At 45.4% G+C, this 18,446-nt stretch overlaps 1 protein-coding gene across 4 annotated transcripts in view; it reads left to right on the top strand.

The window, feature by feature from the left end:
- HHLA2 (HHLA2 member of B7 family) overlaps nucleotides 1-18,446 on the top strand; it is a 1,624,464-nt gene that overhangs the window by 1,559,066 nt on the left and 46,952 nt on the right. For 2 of the 4 annotated variants that reach the window (XM_069204789.1, XM_069204788.1), the window contains 2 exons: nucleotides 13,531-13,609; nucleotides 18,228-18,287. The exons of 1 other annotated variant lie outside the window; for it this stretch is intronic. In XM_069204789.1, coding sequence (XP_069060890.1) covers nucleotides 13,531-13,609; nucleotides 18,228-18,246 — 98 coding nt within the window. In that variant the 3' untranslated portion in view covers nucleotides 18,247-18,287. The remainder of the gene's footprint in view (nucleotides 1-13,530; nucleotides 13,610-18,227; nucleotides 18,288-18,446) is intronic. One more of the 4 variants, XM_069204790.1, reaches the window with a different exon arrangement.

The raw sequence follows: 18,446 nt of genomic DNA, 5'->3' as shown, positions 1-18,446 counted from the left end.
CTCATTATACAGAGGTGGTCTCACTTCAGTCAACAATCTATTCATAAACCCTTGCTCTCTCTCTCTACGGCACTCATTATTTTTGGTCTCTTTTTTGTCCTCACTTGTGTCATCTTCTGTTTTCTTTTTGTCTATTTATTCAGTAATCTCCAGTAAAACACCTATAGTTTCTAACAATTCCTGCCCCGTGATATCTTTTGTAAAAACTCAATCTCATATCCATCCAATAGTTAACAGCCTTACTAATCTGTCCTCTGAGCATTTTCTTATGCAGTCTTTCACTCGCCACGTAATCCCATGCATTCAAGGCTTCAAATTGTACAGGTCTCGGGGCGACTTCATCTCAAATATGTCACGCCTCAAATTCTCAATCTTTTTCACTTCAAATGAAGGTTACAGAAGAAAGTGGCTTTTTATTGTTAGCAGCAGTTCTATTCTATTCTTTAGCATCTACTCGGCTTGGGTATCAATCGGAGAAGGAAAATCTCCTGGATTAGAGAAATTGCTGGCTTAGTCAAACATGCACCCATTGTAATCCCAACCTAGTTCACAATACATAAAAACTAGTTCAACCAATCAAAATTCAATTTCAAAATGATGCAATACCAAAACAAATACCTTGTCTCCCGGAATATAGGATGGAAATCCAATTCACTACAAACAAGGGAAACACTTTAGGTACTTTCAATCACATCAAGATAGGTTCTCTACCAGCGGTAATCCACCTTTGAGTCAACATGTCGGTTTTCTGTGCACACAGAAATGAACAACACTGATTAGTTTATACACAACTAGACTATTAAAAGTTTTGTGGGATGTCACATGTCCCCTCTGCAGACAACCTTAGTTTTAAGCTCGAGATTTTTGACTTCCATAAATCCGGTAAACTAACTCATGAATCCAGAACACCTTATACATCTCACAATACATCACACTATTTTCATCTAGATCATAAACAATGTAGTGAAGATTTCAACTTCAACACATGCACAACACAAAACACTAGGCATAATGAACATAAATCCACAATTTGCACATGCCGCAGAATAATTAACTCACTCAAACACACACTCTGCAAGACAATATGATTTCACCATCAAAATCCACATAGCAATCTACATAACACATACAAAACAACTCTCTTCACAAAGTGCCCTATTTATACTCATGTAATACAACATCTAACAACCTAAGCAGGACCAATATGCTACTATAATCGACAAGATTCCAGAACCTTAATTCTGACAATTAAGGTAGTACAAATGTCAGTAAAATGTGGTATCAAATTTACCCCAGTTTGCCTATAACAATCCTCTGCAATGACTATCTGTTGACTCTTCATACTAACAAAGTACCAAAGGGCAGATTGGAAGGATCAGGGCCATGTGAATCCCAAAGGAAGAGGGAAAATGGCACGTAAAGTAAACCTATACAGATTCAAAGTCCAAACCAAGGAGGTTTATTTAAAAATATGAAGCACTACAGAAAGCAAAAGTTCAACTTATAAATAAATTAAAATCACCATCAATATCACCATAATTCAAAGAAAGGTATAAGCATAGGATCAGCGGGAGGACAGATATGACGTCTGTCTCTTCCAAATAGGCTGAAAAACTCTCTGAGCATAGATTAAATATTAGATTGTCATAGAGTCTGGCTTCTTAGAAACGAGCAAAAGGTCTGACACACATCCCAAATAAGGGAGTCACACACCTAAGAGAACCCCTCCTCACCCCCTTGGTAGCTTGGCACAAGCAGTCAGGCTTATCTCAGAGGCAATGTGTAAATTAATTGTACACACACACACGGTAACACATAGAAAACACCACAAAAGTACTTAACACCAGTTTAGAAAAATAGCCAATGTTAAGTAAAACATGACCAAAAGGACAAAAATCATACACAAATGAAGTTATCACTTATTTAAAGGTTTAAAAGAGTCATAATCCTGAAAAATCAGTGGCTATATCCTTATAACAGACAGTACCTTGGATGCATCAAGAACAAAGATGATGTGTGCTGCAAAGGAGGTGAAGTGTGGGAAAAACAAGTAATGCATCAATAATTTCCTTGCTGGATGGGGATTGCGTGGATTCTTTTCCTGCCAGGTTTGCAATGCTTCGATTCGTTTCCCACCGGATGGGCAATGCGGCGATTCTTTTCCCGTCGGGCTGGTGATGCGTCAATTTCTTACTGCGGTGCAGTGTCAATGAAGAAAATGATGCCCAGGGATGATGCGTGGAAAATCTAGATGCACAATAACAATGGATTCATGCTGAAGCAGACGATGCGTCAATTTCACAGCCGCAAGACAGACGCTTCATTGATTTTTCTGCCTCAACGGCCTTGACGTGTGGATTTTACTTCAGGTCACCAGCTTTCACTTCCAGGGGCCCAGGGACTGGATTTGGTACCACTTGGCAAGTCAGGGCTCTCAGCGGAAGAGCCCAGGCACTGGCAGATTAAGGCCCTCATTATAACATTGGTGGTAAAAGCTGATTACCGCCGTACAGAAGACCGCCAACACACCGCCGCAACCGCGGAATTCCGCCACAGTATTATGACCCACATCTCGGAATCCGACAAAATTCGGACACCCACACAAGTCCACCACACCAAAGGTCAGTGTTAAACTGGCGAAAACAAAACATCCACCGTCATGCCAACAGAAATACGCCCACACTATCACGACCCACGAATCCACGGGGCGGTCTTTCAACTGCGGTATTCCATTGGCGGTACACACCGCCGCGCTCAAAATACACACACACATACAAAACACCGCCACATTGGACAATTCGAAATGCACACACCTGAGACACATACACAAACCACTCCCACACACCCATTACAATATAAAACACACACCCACATCACCCACAAACCCCTATGACCACCATTACAGAGAGAAGGCCAGAGAGAGACACCACCATCCACAAACTAGCATCCACAGGCACTCAACACCATCACCCACACAACTTCCATGCACAAAACACCACACACCACTACATATCACCACACTTATCACCATACACACCACCCCACACATCACCTACACCACCCCATGGCACGAAAAGACACCCCAGGTTCTCGGAGGAGGAGCTCAGGGTCATGGTGGAGGAAATCGTCCGGGTAGAGCTACAGCTATTTAGAGCACAGGTGCAGCACAACTCAATTGCAAGGAAGATGGAGCTATGAAGAAGAATAGTCAACAGGGTCAACGCAGTGGGACAACACCCATGAAATCGGGACGACATCAGGAAGAGGTGGAACGACCTACGGGGGAAGGTGCGTTCCGTGGTCTCAAGACACCACTTGGCGGTTCAGCGGACTGGCGGCGGACCCCAACCTCCTCCCCCACAACTAACAACATGGGAGAAGCAGGTCTTGGTGATTCTGCATCCTGAGGGCCTTGCAGGAGTCGGTGGAGGAATGGACTCTTGTAAGTCAAACCTTAACTAATATATCCCCCACCCTTCCTGCATGCCATCACAAACTCCTACCCGTACCCTCACCCTCAGCACTCCACCAACTTACATATACCCCACTATCACAAACCACCCATCCCAACACCAAGCCCTGCATGCAACCCCAACGCATGGACACCCATCACAAAAGCATGCCCACTGCACATACCGATACAACCCCCTAAACCATCATCACACAAGTCCCCACATAGGAATGCAAGCACTTGGGTACACCGGTCACCCTCCCATTGGCCACCATGACACACACAAATGCAATAATTAAGCTTTTACACCCCTGCAGGACCACTACCCAACGTCACCAGACAGGAGGGTCCAGATATCTCCACCCCACCCACAGAAGAGGCCCACAGTGATGACAGCAGCTCTGTCCAACTGGTTCCAGATGACCAGCCCGGACCATCGTGGGCCTCGGGACAGTCGGTTCCCCTCGCACAGGCACAGGCCACCACAGACCTTCCACCCTCTGGTAACACCAGCACAGCACCCACCCAGCGGGCCCATACCTCCGTACCCAGGACACGTCAATCAGCTGTGTGTCCACCACTACAGGGAACCCAGGATAACCCACCACCCCAACAACAACAGGGACCTGGGGGCAGTGGCAGGTGGCACACGGTCCAGGGGACGGAGGCCCAGGAACACAGGGGAACTGGGAGGGCTGCTGTGTGACAGGGGACGGACAGGCAAAGGGAACCCACTCTCCACGAGGCCCTCTCCTCCATCATGGGAGCATACCACCACTCCCAGGAAACGATGGCAACGGTCCTGGCCAAGTTTCAGGAGACCCAGCGCATGCAGGAGGAACAGTATCTGGGCTTCAGGGAGGAACTCAGAACCATCAGCTCAGCCCTGGGCACCATCGTAGGGGTGCTGAAGGTAATACTAAACACCAGGAGGGACACTGTGGCACTCCAAGGGGCCCCTGACACTAGCATGGATGAAGAACTGCCCACCACCTCAGCCGGCGCTAGTGGACAGGAGACACCGCCACAGGACCACCACGCCAGCACCCCACCCCCTGCAGATGGAGAACCACCCCGCAAGCGGTCCCTGAGATCCAGGAACAAGACAGAGCACGATGCCAAGATCCCAGCCAAGAAATGAGACCACCCTGATTGTCAACCCACTGTCCCACTTTGTCACCCTGTCCATATTGGAACTGCCCCAGCTCCACTTCCTATGCCCATATGGGCAATGCACCTATGAGACAAATAGACTGGACTCTGCCATGGACACTCCTCCGCCATCACCCCTCGCCATTTAACTTCCCCCTCCAATATTTTGCATTTAAATAAACACACCTAAAGCACCAAGATCTGGAGTCTGTCTGTGATTTTGAAATAGTGTATTTGCAATTACATTGACAAAATTTCCAGGAAATAGTAATGCCAACATACCTATGTCACACAGCTCTAGTCCATGAGGAATGTAAGCAGATGACACAAGTTGGGACCCACACCTGTGAAACCGTAGGGGAAAGTGACAACTCAGTGACCATACACTGGGTGAAATAGACAGACAGGATTGAGGTAGAAGTGTAAAAGTACTTGTAGTAGGCAGGAATGTATTCTCACCTGTGTTTCACTGGAAATATTGCTGGATGACTGAATACCTGTTGTCAATGTCTTCTTCCTCTGCTTCCTCATCACTGTCCATAGGCTCCACAGCTGCCACAACACCGCCATCTGGACCATCCTCCTGCAGAAGAGGCACCTGCCGTCGCACAGCCAATTATGAAGCATACAGCAGGCCACGATGATCTGACACACCTTCTTTGGTGAGTAGAATAGGGATCCACCTGTCATATGGAGGCACCGGAACCTGGCCTTCAGGAGGCCGAAGGTGCATTCGATCACCCTCCTAGTCTGCCCGTGGGCCTCATTGTACCGTTCCTCTGCCCTGGGATTCCTCACTGGGGTCAGTAGCCATTACACGTTGGGGTAACCAGAGTCCCCTAATAACCACACCCGGTGCCTCTGTAGTTGACCCCTCATATAAGGGATGCTGCTATTCCGCAGGACGTAGGCGTCATGCACTGAGCCAGGGAACATGGCATTAACATGGGAGATGTACTGGTCTGCCAAACATACCATCTGTACATTCATCGAATGATAACTCTTCTGGTTCCTGTACACCTGTTCACTCCTGTGGGGGGGACCAAAGCCACATGGGTCCCATCAATGGCACCTATGATGTTGGGGATATGTCCAAGGGCATAGAAGTCACCTTTCACTGTAGGCAAATCCTCCACCCGGGGGAAAACGATGTAGCTCCGCATGTGTTTCAGAAGGGCAGACAACACTCTGGACAATACGTTGGAAAACATCGGCTGGGACATCTCTGATGCTATGGCCACTGTTGTTTGAAAAGACCCACTTGCAAGGAAATGGAGCACTGACAGTACCTGCACTTGAGGGGGGATTCCTGTGGGATGGCGGATTGCTGACATCAGGTCTGTCTCCAACTGGCTACACAGTTCCTGGATTGTGACACGGTCAAACCTGTAGGTGATGATCAAATGTCGCTCCTCCATTGTCGACAGCAGGTCCACCAGCGGTCGGTACACCGGAGGATTCCGCCATCTCCTCACAGGTCCCAGAGGATGGTGCCTATGAAGGACAACAGCGAGCACAGAGTTAAACAACTCAGAGGTATGTACCCACAGTATGCACAGAACACCAATCATACACAAAATGTGGCCTGTATGTATGTTGAGACTAGGCCTAGGTATGTGTGACGCAGTTGGTAATTAGGCCATGTGGGCCCCTGAAATGGTGGCTGCCTGACCTCTAAAGCGTGACAATGGGATGTGAGGTAACTGCGCTGGCGTTGTACACTGTCGCGGTAGGCGGGCGAAGACCGCGGCCCAATGCTGCATTGGTTAACATTGGACCCTATGGGTCCCAGGAGCCAATGACTATGTACGTCGGCGGTGATGGTACGCACCGCCGCGGACGTGACCGCCTTTTTCTAACTGTTTAATCACTCAATACCTGATCTTCGACAGGAGAGGACCTTCACTGCAAGTGCTGCTGTGACCTCGGTCTGGAAGAGACAATGGCTTGTGCGTCTGGGGAAAGGGCCCCTGCCTTCACTGCAGAGGAGTTGGAGAAGCTCGTCAACAGGGTCCTCCCCCAGTACACGCTACTCTACGGTCCTCCAGACCAACAGGTAAGTACACAGGGAGCATGTTGTATGGGCTATGCCTGTGTGGAGAGGGCTGGTTGTAAGAAGGAAGGGGGCAGAATTCTGAGTGCATGAAAGAAGGTGAATGCATGTGTCACATGGCAAGGGTAGGGATGGGGGCCACTCACTTTGACGGTGCAGTTGGTAATGACTTCTCTTCTTTGCCTGTACATTTCATGTAAGTCAGCGCCCACCAGAAGAAGGATATTTGGCGTTCCATCGCCAAGGACGTCCGGACCCTGGAGGTCCACCACAGACGGAGCACCCACTGCCGGAAGAGATGCGAGGACATTCGCCGCTGGAGCAAGAAGACGGCAGAGGCTCAGCTGGGGATGGCCTCCCAACATGGGAGGGGTGCCCGTCGAACCATGACCCCCCTGATGTTCCGGATCCTGGCGGTGGCCTACCCTGAGTTGGATGGGCGCTTGAGGGCATCACAGCAGACACAAGGGGGTGAGTACACTATCATTCAGCTGACTTAGCGCAGTGAAGGTGTCTGGGTGGGGGAGGAGGGCTGTGGGTTCCCCTAGGTCAGGGCAAGTTCCATAGGCTAGGCCCATTCATAAGGCATTGCCCTGTGTCCCCCCCACCCCACCTCTGTAGAGTGCCAAGTACAGCTATTCATGCCCCAGGGTCATCTATGTGTGCAGATGTCGTCCATAGCCTTGTAGGCCATTTCCCAGGAATTGCTCTGTAGAGCCCAACAGCGCGATGTAGTGCAGGGGGCTGCTGTGTCTGTATTGTCCGCCAACGGTAGCGGTAAGCCATGCACTCAACCTGTCTTTCTTCTGTTTCCCCCCCCCTTTTTTTGCGGTCTCCCTGTTCTTGTGTGCATCAGCATCATCAGGCGGAGGTACAGTGGCACCGGAGCACGAGGGAGCTGCATCCCACATGGGCATGGAGGCCCACACTACGGACTCAGAATACATCAGTGGGACGGAGGGCGAGGGGAGCAGCACGGCGGTCACAGGATCTGCAACCAGCGACACGGACTCGTCCTCCGATGGGAGCTCCCTTGTGGTGGCGGTAACATCTGTGCCCCCCACTTCAACAGGTATAGCCGCCACCCCCCCTACCAGCACCGCCCTCCCAGCAGCCCCTCAGCGTGTGCCCTGTGCCCGCTCACCCAGGAGGGTGGGCATCACATTCTCCCCAGGCACCTCAGCCCCCACCCCTGTCACCTCTGCTGCCCTCAGTGAGGAGGCCATTGACCTCCTCAGGTCACTCACTGTTGGGCAGTCTACCATTTTGAATGCCATCCAGGGTGTAGAAAGGGAGTTGCAACACACAAATGCATTCCTGGAGGGCATTCATTCTGGTCAGGCTGCCCTTCATCGAACCCTTCAAACTCTGGCCTCAGCACTGATGGCAGCCATTGTCCCTGTGTCTAGCCTCCCCCCTCCAACTACCTCCACCCAGACCCAATCCCCTGTACCTCTACATATCCCAAGCACACCATCAGACCAGACTGCACACACCTCACCACACAAGGGAAGCTCAGGCAAACATAAGCACCATACATCCCACAGGCACTCACGCAAGCATCACACACATGCAGACACACCAACATCCACTGCCTACACTGTGTCCCCCTCGTCGTCGTCTCCCTCCCCCCTCCCAGTCTCGTCTACACACACACCTGCATGCACTACCTCTACAGCCACTACGTCCCTCTCCAGCACACCCACCAGCACACCCCGCTCACGTGCAGTCACCACCCCCACTACCATCCTCACGTCCCCTGTTTCCTCTCCCAGTGTGTCTGTGACGCCCCCTCCGAAGATACACAAACGCAGGCACACACCCACCCAACAGCCATCCTCCTCACGACAGCCTCCAGCACATGCACCTGCACCCAAATCCACAAAAGTTACACCTCCTACAACCACCACCTCTTCCTCCACTCCCAAACCCCCTCCAGCTACCCGTCCCAATGTGTCCAAACAACTTTTCCAGTCCCCCCTTAAACTATTTCCCACCCCCCCACCAACTCATAGGTCCCGTACTAGCACCTCAGCCAAAAAATCTCCGGGACCAGTGGTGCCTGTTGTTACAGGTATGTGAAGTGCACCGGCCACCAGGACAGCCAGTCTGTCACGGAGCCACAGCACAGCCAGTCCCCCCCCTGTGAAGCACCAGAAGTTGGACAGTGCCCGGCGGGAGAGGGGGAAGACTCCAGCCAGCCAAGCGGCTCACAGGGGTGCCGGAGGGAGTGTGGACTCAGCAGTGACTCCTCCCAAGGTGGGGAAGGGGCAGAAGAAACCTGCAAAGTCAGTGAGGAGCAGCACAGCGGAGAAGACCGTCATCATCCTCGCTGGCCAGGAGGCCACCGCCAGCTCCATCGTCGCTGGCCAGGAGGCCACCGCCAGCCCCATCGTCGCTGCCCAGGAGGGCCCCGCCAGCCACAGCCCAGCTGCCCAGGAGGGCCCCACAAGCCACAGCCCAGCTGCCCAGGAGGGCCCCACAAGCCACAGCCCAGCTGACCCATGAAGCACCGCCAGCCACAGCCCACCTGGGCAATGACAGACACCAGGGCAAGGATCGCTGAACAGGGAAAGCACCGCTGAACAGGTCAGAGACTGCCAACTCAAGCACTGCTGAACAGGGCAAAGACCGTCATGGCAAGCACTGCCATGGGAGACATCTGACTTTCGATATTTGGGGGTCAGAGTCACACACTTTCTCTCATAGGGCACTTGGCAATCCCCAAAATGGTCCTGCTTCACAGGAGTTTGTACAAGTTGCAGAATACTCTAACCATTATCCCCCACAAATTTTGTGGGCAACTAAACTCTATTCTTGTCTCACTGCTATGGGTGGGTAAAAGATCCAGTCGCCTTGCCCACCCTAACAAGACAATACGAGAGGGAGGGATAGAGGTCCCAAGGTTAGACTTGTACTACTTTACTGCACACATCCAACATGCTGCACGTTGGCTGGATCCTGCTGATAACTGGGAAAAATGCCTTCTATCTGGGGTAGTGGGCACCGGGCAGCTGCCCGAACTTCTGATGGAGGGTGAGAATGTAGAACAGACAGGCCCATATATACCCCACATTTAGTTAGGCAAACTGCAATTATTTGGCACAGGTTAGTATGCTCTGCCCTCAGACACATTCCATTCCACCGTGAACTTCTGGTTTGGATTCTGAAACCGGTCCTCCACATGATGAACAATATGTCCTTTCAGCAATGGCTCGAGGAGGGGTGTGAACAGCTGGGTGACTTATACCCAAATGAATGATTCCTCACATTTGAGAAAGCTCAGCACACCTTCTCCCTTGGTCTGGGTCAATTCCTGCAATACACAGGTCTAGCAGGTATGGCAAGGGAGACCTGCCCAACCTCTCTGGCTGCACCTAAATCAGTGCAAACACTGGGGGTCCTCCTAACTTTCGAAGCGGGCAACCCCTTGATTCCGTTATTGTATAAAGCCATGTACTCAGATTTTGTGGGTCCGCCGCAGCGAGCTCGAATGGCTTGGGACCTAGAGTTCCCTACTCTTCTTTCAGAAGGTGACTGGGCCCGAGTTAATGCTCTTACACCTACTGTCTCTTGAAATGCCCGCTTCAAATGAGTACATCATGATTTCCTCCATAGGACATATCTCACACCAAGAGGGATGCATCGGTCTTCCCATTCTGATGCTTGTCCCCGGTGTGGCAGTGGGGCGGTGGACTTTCTGCATCTGACCTGACAGTGTAGGGAGGTACAGAATTACCGGAAGCAGGTGACTACTGAAATACAGAGAACGGTGGGCTTGATCTTCGCACAGACGCCCCAGTGTTGCCTTCTTGGCAACATCCCACGTACAAAGGGTAGGAAAATGGCATATAAGTTTTTGCACTTATCCTTAATATTAGCTAAGCGTAGAGTTACCATAACATGGATGGGTCAAAGAGGCCCAGACTATGTCCCTTGGAGGTTGGATGTCATGGAATAGTCTGTAGCAGAAGAGATCCATATGAAACTAAATTGGCATGATGACAATGCACTTGAAGACATAGCTGACTGGAAAGAAATATGTGCTGTCTTTGTAGATCCAGACCCGGTCCTGTCCTTTACGGATAGCGAGGATGAAGATCCTGGGGTAGTCCGAGGGGAGGTTATGGGGTTGTAGAAACTGAGGTGTGGGCACACCCTCACACTAAGGCAGAGGGCATGGTATGCTACCGCTAACCCACATGCCGAGTTGTCTGAGAGGGAAGGACCTGGTCTTGAATTTATTGAATGGTTGTTAACCTATGGGAGAGATAGGTCTTGCAATAGTAGAAACCACATTTAGCAGTATTTCACTATCAGGACATGTAAAACACACCAGTACATGTCCTACCTTTTAAAAACAATGCACCCTGCCCATAGGGATACCTTGGGCCTACCTTAGGGGTGACTTACATGTAGTAAAAAGGAAGGTTTAGGCTTGGCAAGTGGGTGCACAAACTGGCAGTAAAAACTGCACACACAGCCACTGCAGTGGCAAGTCTGAGACATGTTTACAGGGCTACTCATGTGGGTGGCACAACCAGTGCTGCAGGCCCACTAGTAGCATTTGATTTACAGGCCCGGGGCAGACATAGTTCACTTTACTAGGACTTACCAGTAAATCAACTATGCCAATCAAGAATAAACCATTTACCAATCCAATTTAGACAGAGAGCACTGGCACTTTAGCACTGTTCAGCAGTGGTAAAGTGCCCAGAGTCCTAAAACCAGCAAAAATAGATCAGAAAAAATAGCGGGAAGAAGGCAAAAAGCTTGGGGATGACCCTGCAAAAAGGGCCAGGTTCAACAATTTGTGACAGTTATGAAAATACCTCCAGCATGGCTTCCTTCCAAGCACAGATAGTTACAACACATGAAGCTTCAACTAAAAATTAACCCCATTTTGACTAGTCTATCAACAGCGAAGTACTGTTGAAAGAAAAACATGCATGAAGAAAACTTGCCATTGCACTTTTAAAAGCCTTGTCCTCTTCAGCATTCAATGCAAAATGAGAAAGGTCTAGTGGATTTGTTTTTGCTACCTGGTTATGCTAACTTTAAGACACAAATGAACACTACACGTTTAATTAATAAATCTGCTCTGTCAAAACTAAAACTCACAAATAAGGAGCTTGCTTTTTTCAACACAAAAATGAAATAGTGTTTTCTCCTTTTTATGCACCTACACAAATATGCTTATCTATTGGTCTGCCGAATTTTACTTGACCCGAGTTGTCTTTTTTATAGATACAATGCTTGCCTGGTGAGAATGGTAATTCTCTGGGAGAAAGCATGTGTCACATCATATTGTTATGACAATATGCACATAACTAAGAAAGTTAACGTTCTTTAGGTTTATCCAAAAGAGGTAACTGGTATTGGAAAGTGAGTTATCACATCCTACATTAGAGGTGATTGTGTGTCATGTGACTAAATTATGAAATTACTAAGGGCTTGATTTAGATCTTGGCTGAGGGGAATACTCCATTACAAATGTGACAGATATCCCGTCCCCCTTATCATGATCCCATTATATCGTGTAGGGATCGTAATACGGTGGACGGGATATCCGTCATGTTTGTGACTGAGTAGTCTATCCGCTGGGATCTAAATCAGGTCCTTTATCCTCAGGGCAGGTAAGTTTACATAGGACATGAAAATGCCATTGCCTGGTATATTCCAGTGGATTGACACTGGAACAAAGGAAAGAGATGGCATGAAAATGCCTGGACCTATCAGAAGACGTACAGTGTTGTTTGGCTTTTTTTTTAGCCGCAAACTTAATCTCCTCCCCATGATCTGATTGTGCAGTAATGGAAAACCTAGTTAGAAAGCATTCTTTTTTACCTATTTTCTGTGCAGGCACCCATGTTTGGTGATGCTATTATAATTTTCTCTAATTTTTTTCTGAGCAGGTGTAGGGTGTGTAGAAATGAACCTCAGGCTCATGCTGACATGATGTAGGATTATTTTGTGTATAGTAAATTACCTCAGGCTCATGCAGGCTTTGGTCTCTTGTCCAGAAATTCAGGAAATGTAGTGGTTAAAGGGTGGCCTGGTCAGGAACTGAATAAGAACATGCAATGCTGAATCACTGCAGGAAAGGCTTGACATTCAGTGCAGAAGTCTATAGCAGATTGGTAGCCTGTGGCAACGTTTGTAGTTGGGTTAGGCATAAGTTTAGTATGATGTAAGGGAAATGTTGGAGGTATGACTGAGGTTAAGTAAGGTGGTGGGTTCATGCATGCTTTATGTCTTACCTTAGGTAGGTTTAGGGGTTGAGTCAGGATTAGAGTAACATAATCAGTAATTACAGACCAAGGCCCAGATTTAAGAGGACCTAGTGCCTCCTTGCTCCACATTAGCATAATTATTTTATACTAATGTGGCCCAACGAGGCCAAAATAGCCACGCCAGATTTACAAACTGGCATGCATTGCACCACTTTGTTACCCCTTGCGCCACATTATGCCTGCTCCAGGCATAATGTATGCAAGTGGGATGAATAAATGAATCTAAAAGATTTCTTTGCGCAACTTTTTGCGCCATTTTTATCACCTGGGGGCACACCATTAATTATTATTGTCCCCTATGTACTGTTCAGGGTTAGCACCAAAGTTTTTGGTGGTAACCTTGCTCACTACATCAATAGCGTGACAATTAAGACTCCTGTTTGCTTAGAGATAAAATGTCCGCTTGTCATGAACAAGATGACACACACATTAGTCAAGATCCAGGCTTTCATTAGCTATGGTCAATCTAAACGTTAATAAACATGATTTCTCTCAACAAATGCCATTAGTGTGTCTATGCATTAATGCCAATGCAAGCATATTTACTAATTTAAAACTTCTTCAACGCCATCTTTCCATAGAAATTGAAAGAAGAAGAATCCCCTATGGGTTATATGCAGCAGCAATACCTTTGATTGTTGTTTTACTACTTGTACGCAGGTGGGTGCATGGTTTTAACTACATATTTCATTCAAAATGTTTAATGTCAATAAAATGTAAGGATGTGTGATTAAAAAAAAACTAAACCAATGTTCATGTACATTATTCATGATTGCCCTTGTCCTTCATCTGCAGAGTACTTAATAGATATAGACCCTCACTCTGAGTGCTATGGTAAATTACAGAAAATAATTGCATGCAGATAAGCTGTTACTATGTGATAAAAGGTCTTATGAAAATGCTAGTACTTGTTAAATCTATACCATCAAGCTCACTCTGCTATTAAACTTGTTTCTGATACAAAAGAAATGTTTATGGGTAAAATTGCATTCACTAGCTTCACATGCAAATTTACTCTGCAAAATAAGTATGTGGGCCAATACTGTGCATGCATAAGCACCCACAAATGTCAGAGCCACATAGAGCCTCAGAAGTGTGCTGGATGCTTGGTGGGACAATGTTGTACTGAGAAGCACCCGATGGCACACCTTGGGACATCCCTGTAAGTTTATTCTGACCACAATCTTGGACAAGCAAGATGTAGGTAATTTTGTAAGCAGAGCATATCAGACAAAGCATCAGGTAAGGTTAACTGCCATCTTCCTGCATCTTGCCACATAATGTGCCATCAGTGCCTGAAACACCCCTGCTATGGCATCCAAGGGATGTGGATGCAGACAAATCTCCAAGTCTGAGGGCATGGCTGAGGTGATTGTCAAAGAGAAAGTCTACCCTTTTTGGTACATCATGCTAAACCATTCTCCACCTAGGATGCACACAAAATTGTGGAAAGATATCATCAAAAGGCCAAGGCAGTACTGTTTTATCAACTGAAGCTTTATAAAATAAAAGAGCAGTGGAATGATCTCAAAAGAAGGGTGTGGTCATAACTTTCACGGGGCAAGAACTGTTGCTGATACCGGTAGTCCACTGTTGATTGCAATGAAGTGACCCACCATTGTAATGCTGCGGCATCAGTGAACCGTAGAGTGGTGTTTTGGCACTCATGCATATCATAGGATGGGCATGCAGAAGTAACTTTAAATCACTTATGAGTAAAAACTAGTGTTACTATGCACTCACTGTGTAGCCAGACAGACAAGGAGTCATCATTGCAATGCATAGACACCAGTTCATGGATTCACATCTTATGAGTGGAAAAGGTAAGACTTGTGTATCTTATTTGTAGTCTAATGTTCTAATCTACTTTTTTGCCCCTTTTACTGCTGCCAGTCTCCTGTGTCCCAACTCGCATGAAGGAAAAACTGGTTGAAAAAGCAAGGAGCTCATTGAGGCCACTGCACTGGTTTCTGTGGTTTCACCACATGGGAGACAGTAATGCAGTCTTGTTTCAGGGCTTCTAGGTTGGGTCAGACTCACTTGGAGCGTTCAATGACTTTGTGCTGCGAAAGAAAAAAAAGGGACACTTTTGAAGAGCTCCCTAAAAGATGCACTTCACACAAACCACTGTGATGGGAAACCCAGCTCACTGGAGGCACTAGACCTGCACCTGCAGAACCCACCATTCTCTTGAAGCAACTGCTTCAAGAGTCAGGAGTGGAAACTCACTACACTTGCATGTTTGACTTTAAAAAAGTGGGTCCTTTTCCCAAATGACAGCCTTATTAGGTTAGACAATATAATGCATGCAACAATCATGCACAATAACAACAAAAGTTCCCTCATTTTCTTAATCTCCTTCCATTGTGCGTAAATCATAACGTGGCTGTATGAAATCTGCCTTTTCTAGATGGTCACAATCAATTTTTTGCCTTTGCTGGATCCTATTTCTGTTTGCTGGCTTTAGAACTCTGTGAGCTTTAACCCTGCCAGCCAGTAGTAAAGTGCCTGTGCTCACCTTTTAAATATGATTGAATTGGCCAATTCCTAATTGGTATATTTAACTTACCAGTAAGTCTGTAGTATTTGGTGTAAAGAATCACCTAGCGCCTGAAAGTTAAATGTCACCTGTGGACTTTGGCAATTACTGTGCAATCTACTAGTGTAACAAGGAAAACATGGCTTCAGGCCTACCAAAGTAGCTTGACCGCTTCAGTTTAAATCTGCAGTTGTCCTGTTAAAATAATACTTTTTGACAGTTTGACACCTCTGTTCTAAATATTAACATGTCACACCATTTCAGCTTTGCAGCCCACAAGGTAATGTATTTAAAAGTGGGATATTAAAATTAATATTACAAGATGCTGATGTGTGGTGGCTTCTATTTTACCTACATCAAACAATGTTTTTTCCTGATGAACTGTGGTAAATTAATCAATTCTGAACAGAGTTTAGTCAGTTAGGTGAAGCCCTCTAGTGTGGATTTCTGCTACTTTTCCCTGTCTGTGAACTGTTCCTGCAATCTGTGTTTCTGGTCAATCTCGTTTCCTGGCAGGGTTGAGGAGAGGAGGTGGCCCCTTGCAACTTTCCTATTTTGTCTTAAAGGAATTACCTTAAAGTACCTTGCTCATATCCTTTTTCCAATTGCCAAAACATGAAGACAGTTTTTATTATTATACACTTCACTTCAACAGTTTTAGCCTTTACTTTTCTTGGTATATGATATGGTACTACTGTAGAGTCTTCTTTACAACAGAACTGGCAAAATATATTTCAGCAAATTAATTTCTGTTACTTCTAGTTCCACAATATGTCCCGCCCTAATGTAGAAATGAAATGTGCACAACACACTTCTAATAAAAGGAAGCAGGCTACTTCACCACCACCTTGCAAAACTAAAATGTTAGGATCGCATGAAGAGTCAATGGCAAAACTATTGGAAGAAATTCATGCAATCCACAATAACACTGATATTTGTTCAGATAACAAGCATATTCAAAGAGATAAGGCAGGTCTAACTTGGAAAATGCCCGACAATGAGATTGAGTGAAGAGAAAATAAAGCAGCTATTAAACATCTAGCTTCTCAACTTAGTCACAAAGGGCCTATAGAGAAGATGTCATTGGATTTGGAAAGCAGGAATTGAGAATGTAACTTATGTATATTGAATTTACTAGAAAATATTGAGGGTCAAAACTGTAGGGTTTTCTTGGAAAAATGCTTTTCATTGAACTTATCATGGTGGAGGAGAATTGAGGATATTGATAATATCTCAACAGGTATTGTATGTATTATCAGTGCTACCTGTTACCTTCCCTGTAACTTTCCTTCAAAAACCTAAATATGATTTTTACTAAATTATACTGGAAGGATAAGGTCCCTAGGAATAAGTATAAGATATTACAATCCTTTTAAATTAGAAAAGGGATTTGATATTCCTAATATAAAAACATATCATTTTTCTTTTGTAGCTACTCAAAGTGTATATTTGTTCTCAAACCTGGAAACTTACTTAACAACCATGTGGATTTTAGTTGAGAAAAATATTGTTGTTCTCTTTTCTTTACCAGTAATGCTCAGTATGGATAGTTAAAAAAAGGTTTTCATTCTTAAATTCTAAATATAACCAAAACAACATCATCCAATCTTGATGCAATATTTGGGGAAAAATGTATTATCTAAGAAAGTATTTTTGTAGCAGAATCCAAACATGACTTTACTAATATATTGTTGAGATAATGCTGGTATGTCTATATTTCAGATTGTTGTCAAAGTAAAATGTTTTTATCTTTTGTTGATATACTAACTAATTTCTGTATGGTCCTCCTCTGAATATCACGGGTATGTCATATTATGTAATGCAATTCTTAATGCTTACAATTGTTCTATTCCACATCATCAATGTTCTGATTTTTGAACTTTTCTTTAGTACATACAACAGCTATGGCCATATTGCCTCTAAAACATTTACAAAATGATTTCTATCAACCCCACCACCCTATTAAATGTGGGTGAAAATGTATTAGCTCAAGCTGGCTGCCATTATCTATTGGTCAAACTAATTTGTTCATATTAAATCATTCTTACTAGTCTCCCGTCAAATTATATGGTCTAAATTTGTTTGACACGTACAATTGTTAGTATTGTAATAAGGAACATGGTACTTTAAAGCATGTTATTTAATTGTTCAATTATCTTGAATTTGTGGAATGATGTTTGCAAAAAAGTTTCATAAGTTCATTTTGATGGTACTATTTCACATGAAATGAATATAAGCAAGTCTCTTCTTTTAACTTCATTATCACATATAGATATGAATTTTAATTGATCTTTTGATTTCTTCTACTATCAAAACCATTACTATGAATTGGCAGTATTCTAATGTTTTATCTGCTCATGCTTGCTGGGAATGGTACTGAGACATCTTTTAATAGGCACCTTCAGCAAAACCTTAATCTGGAAAGCTCTTGATAAATAAATTGCTAACTGCTGATATATCTTTAAATCTGTAAGTTTGCAACTTATTAATGCAAGCATAAGTAGGGGTATGTTTTATATTCAATTACTATTTTAGGACTTCTATTATAAATTTGCCTCTTGTTATCTTAAATGCAACATGTTAATCTTGATTAACAAAATATTTTGCTTGCTGTGATTTTCTGTTTGTCTCTTAATAAAGTATTCAGTAAAATTCAATAATATATTTTGAAAAAGAGAAATTATTATTACTGCGTCCCCACAGTGACAAGACTCAAATTAAACATTTTTTATGTGACAGGTCTTGCTGCCCTCTGTAGAAAACAAGAGTAAATCTTCTATTACGAACACTGTAACTCAGGTAAGAGAGTAGATAGAAACATAATTAAACCACTATTTTAACCCCTTCACTGATAGACCTATCCCCTGCACCCCAAAGTGCTTAGCCCTTTTTTGGCTAATTGGGGTAGTTTGTGCTTAGGGCTCCATACCTTTTTGTCTACATGAGCTATCCATGCCA

The sequence above is a fragment of the Pleurodeles waltl genome, chromosome 8 (assembly GCF_031143425.1).
Source record: "Pleurodeles waltl isolate 20211129_DDA chromosome 8, aPleWal1.hap1.20221129, whole genome shotgun sequence".
NCBI classification, from domain to species: Eukaryota; Metazoa; Chordata; class Amphibia; order Caudata; family Salamandridae; genus Pleurodeles; species Pleurodeles waltl.
Note: the sequence above shows the minus strand (reverse complement) of the source record. Positions and strands in the feature narration are given on the sequence as shown.